The sequence below is a fragment of the Heloderma suspectum genome, chromosome 2 (genome assembly GCF_057233095.1).
Source record: "Heloderma suspectum isolate Gila_16-S chromosome 2, 16-S_ref, whole genome shotgun sequence".
In the NCBI taxonomy this organism is placed as follows: domain Eukaryota; kingdom Metazoa; phylum Chordata; class Lepidosauria; order Squamata; family Helodermatidae; genus Heloderma; species Heloderma suspectum.
The window spans coordinates 396,648,630-396,662,388 of NC_139459.1; the positions used below are offsets into that span (position 1 = coordinate 396,648,630).

The 13,759-nt window shown below is 46.3% G+C and overlaps 1 protein-coding gene across 1 annotated transcript; it reads left to right on the forward strand.

Annotated features, from left to right (window-relative positions):
* Positions 1–3,945: 3,945 nt before the first annotated feature.
* LOC146356552 (vomeronasal type-2 receptor 26-like) lies at positions 3,946–12,586 on the forward strand. The gene is made up of 3 exons (XM_084830179.1): positions 3,946–4,131; positions 10,119–10,245; positions 11,676–12,586. Exons 1-3 carry the CDS (start codon positions 3,946–3,948, stop codon positions 12,584–12,586), a joined length of 1,224 nt encoding a protein of 407 aa, XP_084686305.1.
* The last annotated feature ends 1,173 nt before the right edge of the window (positions 12,587–13,759 follow it).

Below are 13,759 nucleotides of genomic sequence, written 5' to 3' on the forward strand. Positions count from 1 at the left end.
AGTATGTTGGTGTTTGATCATAGAATCATAGAATCATAGAATAGGAGGGTTGGAAGGGGCCTACAAGGCCATCGAGTCCAACCCCCTGCTCAATGCAGGAATCCAAGTCAGAGCATCCCTGACAGATGGCTGTCCAGCCTCGTCTTGAATGCCTCCAGTGTGGGAGAGCCCACCACCTCCCTAGGTCATTGGTTCCATCATTGTATTACTCTTACAGTCAGGAAGTTTTTCCTGATGTTCAGCCGGAATCTGGCTTCCTGTAACTTGAGCCCATTATTCCGTGTCCTGCACTCTGGGATGATCAAGAAGAGATCCTGGCCTTCTTCTCTGTGACAACCTTTCAAGTCCTTGAAGAGTGCTATCATATCTCCCCTCAGTCTTCTCTTCTCAAGGCTAAACATGCCCAGTTCTTTCAGTCTCTCTTCATAGGGCTTTGTTTCCAGTCCCCGATCATCTTTGTTGCCCTCCTCTGAAGCCTCTCCAGTTTGTCTGCATTCTTCTTAAAGTGTGGTGCCCAGAACTGGACACAGTACTCCAGATGAGGCCTAACCAGTGCTGAGTAGAGGGGAACTAGTACTTCCTGGGATTTGGAAGCTATGCTTCTATTAATGCAGCCCAAAATAGCATTTGCTTTTTTTGCAGCCACATCACATTGTTTGCTCATATTCAGCTTGTGATCGACAACAATTCCAAGATCCTTCTTGCTTGTCGTGTGGCTGAGCCCCGTATCCCCCACCTTATAACTATGCATTTGGGTTCTTTTTCCTAGGTGCAGAACTTGGCATTTATCCCTATGAAATGTTATTCTGTTGTTTTCTGCCCAGCACTCCAGTCTATCCAGATCACTTTGAATTTGGTTTCTGTCTTCCAAAGTATTAGCTATCCCGCCCAATTTTGTGTCATCTGCAGATTTGATCAGCATTCCCTGCACCTCCTCCTCCAAGTCATTCATAAAAATGTTGAAGAGCACTGGGCCCAGGACTGAGCCCTGCGGTACCCCACTCGTTACCTCTCCCCAGCTTGAGAAGGTCCCATTGATAAGCACTCTTTGAGTCCGATTCTGTAGCCAACTGTGGATCCACCGGATCGTTGTTTCCTCTAGCCCACTTTGAGCTAGTTTGCTCATCAGGATATCATGGGGCACTTTGTTGAAAGCTTTGCTGAAGTCGAGGTATATGATGTCTACAGCATTCCCACGGTCTACAAGGGAGGTGACTTGATCAAAAAATGAGATCAGATTTGTCTGGCAGGACTTGTTTTTGACAAATCCATGTTGGCTTCGAGTAATCACAGCATTGTTGTCAAGGTGCTTCCAGATGCATTGCTTTATGATCTGCTCCAGAATTTTCTCAAGGATTGATGTCAGACTGACTGGTCTGTAGTTCCCAGGTTCCTCCTTTTTACCCTTTTTGAAGATAGGGACAACGTTAGCCCTCCTCCAGTCATCTGGTACTTCCGCCGTCCTCCATGATTTCTCAAAGAGAATAGACAGCGGTTCTGAGAGTTCTTCTGCCAGTTCCTTGATTACTCTAGGATGCAGTTCATCTGGCCCTGGAGATTTGTACTCATTCCAAGTCATTAGGTGTTCCTTGACCATATGCCTATCGATCTCAAGCTGCAATCCTGCCCCTTCAGCCTGTACTTCGCCTTTGCCAGGGGGGTCATAGACCCTCTTTTGGGAGAAGACTGAGCCAAAGTAGGAATTCAGCACCTCTGCCTTTTCTTTGTCATCTGTTATCATTTTGCCATCCTTATTTAATAGCTGAACCACCCTTTCTTTCCTCTGCCTTTTACTATGCACGTAGCTGAAGAAAGCCTTTTGGTTGTTTTTAGCATCCCTTGCTAACCTCAGCTCATTCTCAGCTTTAGCCTTCCTGGCGCCATCCCTGCAATTCTGTGCTATCTGCCTGTACTCTTCCTTTGTTACTTGGCCTTCTTTCCACTTCCTATATGTCTCCTTTTTTGTTTTCAGGTCATCCCTAAGCTTTTTGTGAAGCCACATTGGCTTCTTCTGTTGTCTTCCACCTTTTCTTCTTGTTGGAATTGCTTGTGATTTGCCTTGAGAATTTCCTTTTTTAAAAGCTCTCACCCATCTTGGACTCCTTTTTTCGTTAGCGTCACTTGCCATGGGACCTTACTGATCATTGTTCTGAGTTTATTAAAATCAGCTTCCCTAAAATCCAGGGTACACGTTTGAATACACTCAGCTTTTGCTTCCCTTAGAACCAAGACAAAATGGTCTCTTTCCCCCAGAGTTCCTGTAACTGCTACTTTATCCACTAAGTCATCTCTGTTGGTTAGGATCAAGTCAAGGATAGACGATCCTCTAGTTCCTTCCTCTACTTTCTGTAGGAGGAAGTTATCCGCCACACAAGTCAGGAATTTCCTGGAGGGGCCATGTTTTGCAGAATTTGTCTCCCAACAAATATCGAGGAAATTGAAGTCCCCCATTACTACTACATCCTGCTTCCTTAAAACATTGGCTATTTGCTTTTAAAAGTTTCATCCTTGTCTTCTCCTTGATTGGGTGGCCGGTAGTAGACTCCAACCACCAGGTTCCTTTTATTCTTTGCTCCATTTATTTCCACCCAGATGCTCTCGATGGGGCTACCAAGCTCATCCTCCTGTATTTCTGTGCAGAGATATGTATTTTTCACATACAGTGCAACCCTACCTCCCTTTCTGTTCCTCCTGTTGTTTTAGAACAAGTTATATCCTTCAATTGCTGTATTCCAGTCATGAGAGTCATCCCACCAAGTCTCAGTTATACCTCTCAGGTCATAATTTCCCTCCTGTATTAAGAGTTCAAGTTCGTTCTGTTTGTTTCCCATACTCTGGGCATTAGTATATAGACATCGAAGACCATGTGCTTCATAGTCTGGCTTTCTTCCTACATGTGTCTGAAGACTATTATTGGGCGCTATCAGAGCTGTTCTCTCCATTGAAGTGCATGCGCCTACATCCATTGTTAAAAAAATTAAAAATTAAAATTAAAAAAAAATGTTAGGGGCCTCCCCCTTGACCTCCCCTGCTGAACTCGCCTGGCCAACTCCTGTTTGCTCCCCCTGGTCGCTCGCTCTGTTCGCTCGCTCTCTGGGAGCTTGCCTGCTTCTGTAGTCCCTGGACCAGCTGGAGCAGCTTGCTCTGCTCTGCTCTGCTCTGCTCTGCTCTGCTCAGCTGGGAGGTGGGAAACAATGCATTGTGGACGAATACTTCCAGTACTGCATTGTGTTTAGATTATATTTTTATTTTGTATGTTTATTTTTCAGTATTTCGTTATATTGATTTTCCTTGCTCTGTATATTATGGATTTTGGTGTCCTTTTTGCATAAGTTGCTTCAAGTCTGCTTTTGTGGTGGGAAGTGATGCATCAATGCATTGAATGAAGGGGGGGGGGAGTAAACGAATGCATGTGCCCAGCCCAGTCCTGTTTACTTGCATCTGGGCTGATTGTGCTGCAAATTTGCTGGCCATCTGGCACAGCTCATGATGCTGTTCTCTGGGAGACTGGGCTCAACTAATACCATTTTTTGCCTTATACAGAAAATCTGAAATGTTCCCTCCCCACCACCCATGTACACAGTGAAAAAATAATGTATAACTGAATGTTTCTGGCCCTTTAACAGGACCCAGAATGGATTGCCTGAAACATCCTGCCTTCCTCTCCCTAATGGTAGGACCAGCCTATGATTGTGAAAATGTCTTTAGGATGCAAAGCTGGAATTATGTCTCTAATTACTTTAGCTCATTTTATGTCCTCATCATGTCTGAATGATGCATGCACCAGATTAAAAAACTTGCATGTGCCCTACCTCTCTAAAATACAGCTGCACCTATCATGAGCCTTAGGACAAGGTCGATATTCTCAGTTTCTATATGCTGCTGTTTTCTCTGTCATTCTAGCTTCACCCTTTCCTGGGCAACTTCCAAGTTTGCAATACTTCCATGGATGGCATGCATTTGGATGAGAATGGCAACCTGGTAGCTGACTTTGACATCTTGAATTCTGTGATACTTCCTAATAACTCTGTTCTGATAGAGAAAGTTGGGAGTCTCGAGAGTCAGGGATCTTCAGACATCACAGTCACTATTGACCAGGATGCCATTGTATGGCCCAGCTGGTTTAACAAGGTGGGTAAAAACCACTGGTTCCATTGTATTCCCTTCAACACCTTTTATATTCTAATAATGTGTTGGGCATTATTCCGTATTTTCTAGGATTTAAAAAAATGCACACCCAAATCGTTGGTTTACACGGAGAGCTGAGGTTCTTTCTAATTCGCTCATGCACCAGAAAGCATAGCAATTCTAAAAAAGGTCCCTCTCTTAATTAATTTCGACATCAGATAAGTGAAGTGTTTATATAGAATGTGACAAATATTTGCCCCAGAAGCCTTTGCATCTTACAAGACTCCTGCACCATCTTGCATAATAGGCTACCTTGCAAGTATTTATCCAAAATAGAGTTTATTGTTATTTTACATTTTTTCTTCTCTCTCTCTCTCTCTCTCTCTCTCTCTCATAAGTTTACGATTATCATAGAGAAATAAATGATAAATTTAAATAGTATTATCATATGAACTTTGAATCAGTTCTAACAAAGCATTCTAACAAAGCATTCTACTAGAAGCATTTGCACTAACAAGCTGGGACTCTGACTGAACTTTTCACTGACCTACGAACCTGCTATGGGAAAGATGAGCTTTTCCCAGCTGAACTCAGGAAAGGAGCAAAATGAGTTTCCGACAAGGAAGTTGGGAAAAGGAAGAATAACTATGGTGCAGAGGGAAGGCGCCTAACTGCTAAACAATGTACATCCAATGTACGATGCAAATGCAGTGCCTGTATTCACCCCTCTTTGACTTTTCCACATTTTGTTGTGCTACAACCTGGAATTAAAATTTATTTAATTGGCACCTTTACCATTTGATGTAAACAACCTAGGTGCAAAACGTTTGTACTGTTGCATGGAAGTTAATAAAACGAACTGGCGTTTGTTGGTTGCGTAAGTATTCGCCACCAGAGTCAATGCCTGGTAGAAGCACCTTTGGCTGCAATTTCAATCGTGAGTCTTTGGGGGTAAGTCTCTACCAGCCCTGCACATCTGTATCCTGCAGTTTTTGCTGATTCTTCTCCACAAAATTGCTCAAGCTCTGTCAGGTTGGATGGGGACCATTGACAAAGAGCAATGTCCAAGTCCTGCCACAGATTCTCGATCGGGTTGAGGTCTGGGCTTTGACTGGGCCATTCTAAGACATCCAGGTGCTTGTTTTTCAACCCCTCCAGTGTAACTTTGGCTCTGTGTTTAGGGCCATTGTCTTGCTGGATGGTGAACCTCCGCCCCAGTCCCAGGTCCCTTGCAGACTAAAACAGTTTTCCCATTAGAATTGCCCTGTATTTGGCTCCATCCATCTTGCCCTCAATCTTGCCCAGTTTCCCAATCCGTGCTGATGGAAAGCATCCCCACAGCATGATGCCACCACCACCATGCTTCACCATTGGGATGGTGTACTCAGGGTGCTGAGCACTGTTGGCTTTGCGCCACCCACAATGTCTTGTGTTAGGGCCAAAAAGTTCAATTTTGGTCTCATCAGACCAGAGAACCTTTCTCCGACAAGCATGTTGCCAAAATCCAGATGGGATTTGAGAATAGTATCCCCCCACCCACCAGCAATGGCTGATTTCTCACCATTCTTCCATAACGCCCAGCTTTGTGGAGCATCCAGGTGATGGTTGTTCCATGGATGGTTTCTCCCATCTCAGCTGTGGATCTCTCCAGCTCCTTCAGAGTTAGCATTGGCCTCTTGGTTGCTTCTCTGACTAATGCCCTCCTTACCTGGTCACTGAGTTTTGGTGGATGGCCTTCTCTAGGCAGAGTCGTGATTGTGCCATATTCTTTCCATTTTGTAATAATGGATTTAACAGTGCTCTGGGGGATGTTCATAGTTTGGGAGAATTTTATAACCCAACCCAGATTGGTGCTTCTCCAGAACTTTATCCCGGAGTTGTTTTGATACCTTGGTCTTCATGGTGCAGTTTGTTTAGATATGCTCTCCCACAAACTCCGTGGCCTTCAAGAAACAGGTGTCTTTCATCTGAGAACATGTGACACTTGAATTCCACACAGGAGGACACCATTCAACCAATGATGTGACTTCTGAAGGCAGGTGGTTGCACCACAGCTTATTTAGGGGTCTCACAACATAAGGAGTGAATACTTATGGAATCCAGACTTTTCAGTTTGTTAGTTGTAAATCATCTTGTGAAATATGTAGATTTTTCCCCACTTCGACATTATAGACTCTTTTGTGTAGATCTGTGACAAGAAATCCTAATTAAATCCATTTTAATTCCAGCTTGTAACACAACGCAATGTGGAAAAGTCAAGGGTGTGTGTGAATATGTATGCAAGGCACTGTACATGAAATGTTGTAAAAAGCAAACAGGACCTATGAAACAGAAGCAGGTAGCATCATGTTTTGAAAGAAAGTATGGCTCAGAAAATCTGACAAGTAAGAAAAATAGATACTACTTCTCAAACATGTAACTAAGAACTTGGGAACTGGGGTATTTGTTTCATGCTCTTAAATCAAACATAAAATGTTGAAACGGCAGGAGATTTTATTATTTATTTATTTATTTATTTATTTATTTATTGGCCCATCTGGCTGGTCACCCAGCCACTCTGCGTGATGTACAACAATACAACAGTTAAAACAATAAAATTCTACATTAAAAACATCATAAAAAATACCCTAACCCACCTGAAATGCCTGCCTCAACAACCACGTTTTTAATGCGTGGCGGAAGCTCATTTCAGTCGGGCTTCAGGCTTGGGCATGGGACAGAAATGGCCTTGGTCGCCTTGGTAGATGATATGAGGAGGGCTCTGGATAGGGGTGAATGCTACTTCCTTGTTCTCCTCGACCTTTCAGCGGCTTTTGATACCGTTGACCACGGTATCCTCCTGGACCGCCTGGAGGGGTTGGGCATTGGAGACACCGTATTGCGGTGGTTCCGGTCCTTCCTCTCTGGCAGGTACCAGAGGGTAGCACTGGGAGTGGAGGTTTCGGACCCGTGGCCACTCACTTCAGGGGTGCCACAGGGTTCCATCAGCTCCCCGATGCTATTTAACGTCTATGTGAAGCCGCTGGGGGCTATCATCAGGAGGTTTGGGGTGCAGTGTCATCAATATGCGGATGACACGCAGCTCTACCTCTCGTTCAAATCTTCACCAAGATTGGCTGTAGAATCCCTGTCCAAATGTCTGGAGACGGTGAGTGGCTGGATGGGGAGGAATAGGCTAAAGCTGAACCCTGACAAGACCGAGGTACTTTTGGTGGGAGACAAGAGGAGGCTAGGGGATGTTGACCTGGTGTTGAATGGGGTACCATTGACCCCATTGAATGGGGGACCCTTGAAAGACCAGGTCCGCAGCCTGGGGGTCATTTTGGACTCCCAGCTGTCCATGGAGGCTCAGGTGTCAGCTGTGAGCTGGACAGCGCTGTATCAACTCCATCTGATTGATACAGGCTGCGCCCCTTCCTTCCCGACCCTCTGCTCCCATCGGTAGTACATGCCCTGGTCTCCTCTCATTTAGACTACTGTAATGCGCTCTACGTGGGGTTACCCTTGAAGACGGTTCGGAAGCTGCAGCTGGTACAGAATGCGGCGGCTCGCCTGATTAAAGGCAGCTGCCGGCGAGATCGCATCACTCCAGTGCTGAAGGAGTTGCACTGGTTACCAGTTGTTTTCCGGGCCAAATTCAAGGTGTTGGTTTTGACCTTTAAAACCCTATATGGTTCCGGCCCAGCCTATCTTAAGGAGCGCCTCCAGCAGCACCACACAGGCCGCTCAACAAGATCAGCCTCGGATGGCCTTCTCTCTGTCCCATCAGCCAGGACAGCTAGACTGGTGGGGACGAGGGAGAGGGCCTTTTCTGTAGTGGCCCCCACTCTGTGGAACTCCCTCCCTAGGGAACTCTGTCATGCCCCCTCTTTAATGAGCTTCCGTCGTGCATTAAAAACGTGGTTGTTCAGGTAGGCATTTGGGGTGGGTTAGGGTATTTTAGAAAATGTTTTTATTGCAGAATTTTATTGTTTTATTGTATGTTGTACATCGCCCAGAGTGGCTGGGTGACCAGCCAGATGGGCGATTAATAAATTAAATAATAAATAAATAATAAATAAATAAATTAAAGAGGGGGCATCGCGGAGTTCCCCAAGGAGGAAGTTCCACAGAGTGGGGGCCACCACAGAGAAGGCCCTCTCCCTCCTTCTCACCAGTCTAGCTGTCCTGGCTGATGAGACAGAGAAATGGCCATCTGAGGCTAATCCTGTTGAGCGGCCTGTCTGGTGTTGCTGGAGGCACTCTTTGAGATAGGCTGGGCCGGAACCATATAGGGTTTTAAAGGTCAAAACCAACACCTTGAAATTGGCCCAGAAAACAACTGGTAACCAGTGCAAAAGATGAAATGACATGCTTGAAATGCGAGTCCTCTGTTTCTAAAAACTCTGTTAATATGAGGAATATTGTAACCTTACAGTTCTTGGGTGACACCTCTGAACCTGGAATATACATAGGATGGTTAGCTGCTCATCTATGATCAAAGCGAAACATCCAAATCCTATAACATAATATCCCAAGACAAGGGGGTGTTTCCACCAGCGATTTACTCCGAGCTGGCTTCGTGTTGAGGCTGTTAGGGATACATGGCATTGTAGCCATCCAGCAGCCAGCTTATTAGGGAAAAAACAGATTTCCTGAGACTGCCTTAAAGTCTGCTTTCTTTCCTCAAGTCGGGTTCTCCACGGTATAGTTGCTGTGTGCCCCAAACCACACATCAACCTCGGGTGTGTTAGCCCTGGCCAGGGGTGTGCCTTTCAAGGGGTGTTTCCTCCCATTGTACTGAATGAGGCTTGCCCTCTGAATGCCCACAGAACTTACAGAGATCCCCCTCATTTGACATGGCACAGCACGATCTCGAGGCTCCGATCTTCCCTTGTTTGATTTATTGCCTTAGGAAGAAATGACTTCCACCCTTCATTATAGAGATCCTGCAGGTTAAAATGGGGGCTGGTCTCCATCTTTGTGTTCTCCACCTCCCTTCTTTCCTAGCACAGGCATGTGTGTGTCAACTCAGAAGAACCTCCCATTATGCTCAATGAGGCTTGCTCCTGAAATGCAGGTGCATCTGGACTTCCAGGGGAAAGGAGAAAGGGGGAAGAGGGGGTAGCATCTCTTATTGGTTGAGTGGCTCCTGCCAGTCAGAAGATGTTCACTCCCACCCCCAGCAGGAAGTACGTTCTGTGAAGCGATTTTTACTGCTGCAGAGAACCTGCTCATGGAGCCCTGCATGGATCAAATTGCAGCAAAGCTGATTCCTTAAAAAAACAAAACAAACAAAACAAAATCCAGTACTCCTCCATTAGCTTCTCCTTCCATGCTGCGGAAACACGGCTAAGAACAAATCTGTCACAAGGATCGCTCCTTGTACTGAATATGAACTTTGCCTGCATGTACAGCAAATTCAGTCCTGCTTCCTCCTTCTCAGGTCCAGAGGCCACATTGGATGCCAACTTCTACAGTGTCAGGACTGGCTCTGCATTGCTGAGACTGTGACTGACAAACAGCAGCCTTCCTGGGTCTGTGGGAGGGACTTTTCGCCACGCCAGACCCCAGGGGTTGAACCTGGGACCTTTTGCATGCCACACATGAACTCCGCCACTGAACCTTTTCCCAGAGGTCACTCTACTCCCCATGGTAGAAATATTTAAGGTGATAGGGCTGGGACTCCACTATTTCAATTCTGACGGGTAGCCTCTTGCAGAGGTTATCATGAGAAGCAATCCCATGCATGGTTAACCAAAAGTATGGATCAAACGATGCTGACATTCAATGCATCGCTTGTGGGGCAGGCTGACCAGGAGTCAGGACTGGGAATGTGTTGCACAGAGAAAGAGTTTAAAGGTTTCCTTCCATGCAACATTCCTGATGAATATCGCTCCCCCACCCTGCCTGAGCTGCTATGAGACATGGTAGGGAAACCCCTATTGCTGCCCATAAAGTTCCATGGACAAAGCAACTCTTATGTCTCGATATTCTGTCTTTATGGGTAGACGGTGCCACATTCCAGATGTACCAGAAGCTGCAGGCCTGGCTACGTCAAGGTGATTCGGGAAGGAGAGCCACTTTGCTGCTATGACTGTGCTCCCTGCATGGAAGGAACCATTTCCACGGAGGAAGGCGAGTGGCTCCAAAGGAAAGAGCAGTCCATATGGAATAAGGCAAAGGTTTCCCTCTTCTCTTTGGTCTCCTTTGAACTTGGAGTGAAATGGACTGACCCTGAAGCCACTTTCCCCAACCTGGAGGCTGGCTGTGGGATGCTGAGAGTGGTACTTCAGCACACCCAGAGGCACCGGATGAGGGCATTAGGCAGAGGAGAAGGGTTGTGATGGCAAGAGCTCACAGCATTAATGGTTTTACTTTGAGCTGTCTGCCTGTAGTTCAGTACTTTGGGATGTACGGATCGTACAAAATCCATTCCATCTTTGTTTTATGAATTGTCTTCCTCCCATTGACAGAATTGGGTCTTTTGTTTCCAAATTTGTGCAAATTCGCATTTGTGCAAATGCGCAGTTGTGCAAATGCACACATGTGAAAATGCACAAATCCCCCCCCATGCACATTTTCATGCTTTAGCCTATGGGGGAAATGTGCTTTTTAAGGTTTTTTTTGGGGGGCATATTCTTCTACAACAAAATCTGCGCAAAATTCAGGAAAGTTATAAAACCAGTCTGCAGAATCTACCGGGGGGGGGGGGGGGAGAAGCTGGTCGGTGTAGAATCCATGGATGAGATTCATGAAAATCTGAACTCATCTGGTTACATTGCAGATTTCTCTGACATCCCTAGGCATGGGATTGCTTCTTTGAGGCAGTAGTAAGAAGCCCACCTCTCTGCTTCTATCTCAGGCTCTGTTGTGCAGGGAAAGTGCTGTACTGTCTCATTGGATAGTCTGAAATGCAGGCAAGGGATGCAGAAAAGGCTTTGCTCCTATCAGCAGAAGGCGAACCCCCTTTGCTCTTTTCAGACCGTCAGGTGTGTGTGTATAAAACACCTGGTCTGTGTACTGGCAGAGTGGTGGTTTGCGAACAAAAGAGGTCTAGGAGCCATTCCAGATCCAATGCTCCACAGTAGAATTCCTCGAAAGCAGAATGAATTCATACCTCTCAGCACCAAAATCCATCCATCAGGGATGGTCAACTTGTGGCTCTCCAGATGTTGTTGGACTACAAGTCCCATCAGCTCTAGCCAGCATAGCCAATGGTGAGGCATGATGGCAGCTGAAGTCCAACGACAACTTGTGAGTCAGAAGTTGTCCAGTGCTGCTGTAAATGATGTTTCTTCTCATACGTTGTCTAGCTCAGAGGTGTCTCTCTGATAGACAGTGTAACTCCCACAGCTCAAGAAGAAGACCACGGCAGCCTTACTACTCACAATACTTTCCAGGACCTCAACCACTGAATGACTGCACCTCCCCATCCTTACTACACATGGATAGTTCTGGCCCCTTCTCCATGTTAGGCTTGTGTGACCCACATGGCATCTCAACTCTATCATACTTCTATAAATGGGAGGTATTAATGATGCTGGACTGTCTCTTTTTCTTCTCAGATGCAAACCTTTGCACTATGTGTCCAGGAGATCAGCATCCAAACAAGGACCGAGATCAATGCATCCCTAAGGTTATAACCTTCTTATCCTATGGAGAAAATGTGGGCATCGTTCTGGCTTTCTTTGCCTTATTTTTGTCCTTAACTACAGGGTTTGTGATAGGAATCTTCATTAAAAACCTTGAAACTCCAATAGTCAAAGCCAACAACCGGGACCTGTCCTACGTTCTCCTCGTCTCCCTCTTGCTTTGCTTCTTGTCCTCTTTCCTGTTCCTTGGCCAGCCAAGGAAAGTGACCTGCCTCCTTCAACAAATGGCCTTCAGCATCATCTTCTCCATTGCCGTCTCTTCTGTGTTGGCAAAAACGATCACTGTGGTGCTGGCTTTCCTGGCCACAAAGCCAGGGAACAGAGTGAGGAGATGGCTGGGGAAGAGTCTGGCCAACTCCATGGTATTTTCCTGTTCTGGTATCCAAGTTATCATCTGTACCATCTGGCTGGGATGCTCCCCCCCATTCCCAGACTCTGACATGCACTCTCAGCCTGCAACGATTATCCTGAAATGCAATGAAGGGTCTGTCGCCATGTTTTATGGTGCCCTTGGCTACATGGGCTTCCTGGCTGCCATCTGCTTCACGGTGGCTTTCCTAGCCAGGAAGCTGCCTGGGGCCTTTAATGAAGCCAAGCTGATCACCTTCAGCATGCTGGTCTTCTGCAGTGTTTGGGTGTCCTTTGTGCCCACCTACCTGAGCACAAAGGGCAAATACATGGTAGCTGTGCAGGTCTTCTCTATCTTGGCCTCCAGTGCTGGGCTACTGGGCTGCATCTTCCTTCCCAAGTGCTACATTATTATACTGAAGCCTGAACTGAATGCAAAGGAGCATCTAATGATGAAAATGGAAGTTGGCATCTGATTCTTGGTATATTATATTATATTCACGTTTGGAATCTGTGTCCAGCATGGCAATCAGAAATGTGAACTACACAACTTGGGAGTCATCCATGGGCTTTAACATTTGTATTTATTTTATTTTATTTCTTTCTTTATTACATTTGTATGTAATAGCTGAAGCTCCCCAGGCAGTTTAGAACAATTTGTAGGTGGTTCCAAAGCATTTATCATAAATAGTCACTCTTCCCTTCACAGGGAACTCAAAAGGAACTGGTCCGGACTATTGTAAATAAATGCAAGGTGACCCTGGAATGGCCACAGATCTTTTGATTTGATTTAAATATTTACGTAGGCTAGAATGGCAAAAAATAAAGGGACACAAATAGCGCCCACTACGCTGTTTGCATACCCCTTTTTTTCGCCGTTTTATTTACGTAAATATTTACGTAAGATAAATTGGCGAAAAATAGGGAACGCAAATGGCCGCCCCCGTATCCGCCGCCATTTGCCAACGCTGGGTTTTTTTGGGGGGGCGGGGTTAGCCATGATAGGCTACGTAAATTCTTATGTAGCCTATCACGGCTGCAAGGATGGCAATGGCGGCGGCGGCAGCCGGGCTGCGGCCGGCCAGGAGACCAGCCGCCGCTGGAACCGCCGCATCCGCCCCAGGTAAGTGCCATCCTGGGGGCAATCCACGGGGGGGGGGTGGCGGTTCCACCACGGATTTTGGGGGGCCAAATGCCAGTGGCGGAATTCGTCCGCCATCCTTAATTTGTTAACCATTACACAATTGGGGATGCTCCAACCTTCACCGTGTGTTATGGGGAAGTTAGCTGCGTTCTTGGCAAAGCTGGGTTCCGGGCCTGAGAGAGAGGCTGCTATCATGCAGAAGTGGCCTGTGATCCCAGTGAAAGAGGGGTTTGGGTAAATAGAGTACCTAGTGCTCATGGGAGCCTGAGGACAGGAGAGCGTAGGGATGGAGAGAGAGCTTTGGAGTAGGGTAGAATGAGTGTGAAGATGGGAATCTATTTTAAAGGGAAGAGGGATTTACTGTGGCTGTTCTAGCATCTACCCACTGCAGCTTTCGGGTCCACGGGAAGGAGTCTCCCCACGGCTTGAAGCACACAGTCATACACAGAAAGAGAGGAAAGGGAGTGAAGGGTTCAGTTTGTAAGGAACCTCCAGGAGCAATGTA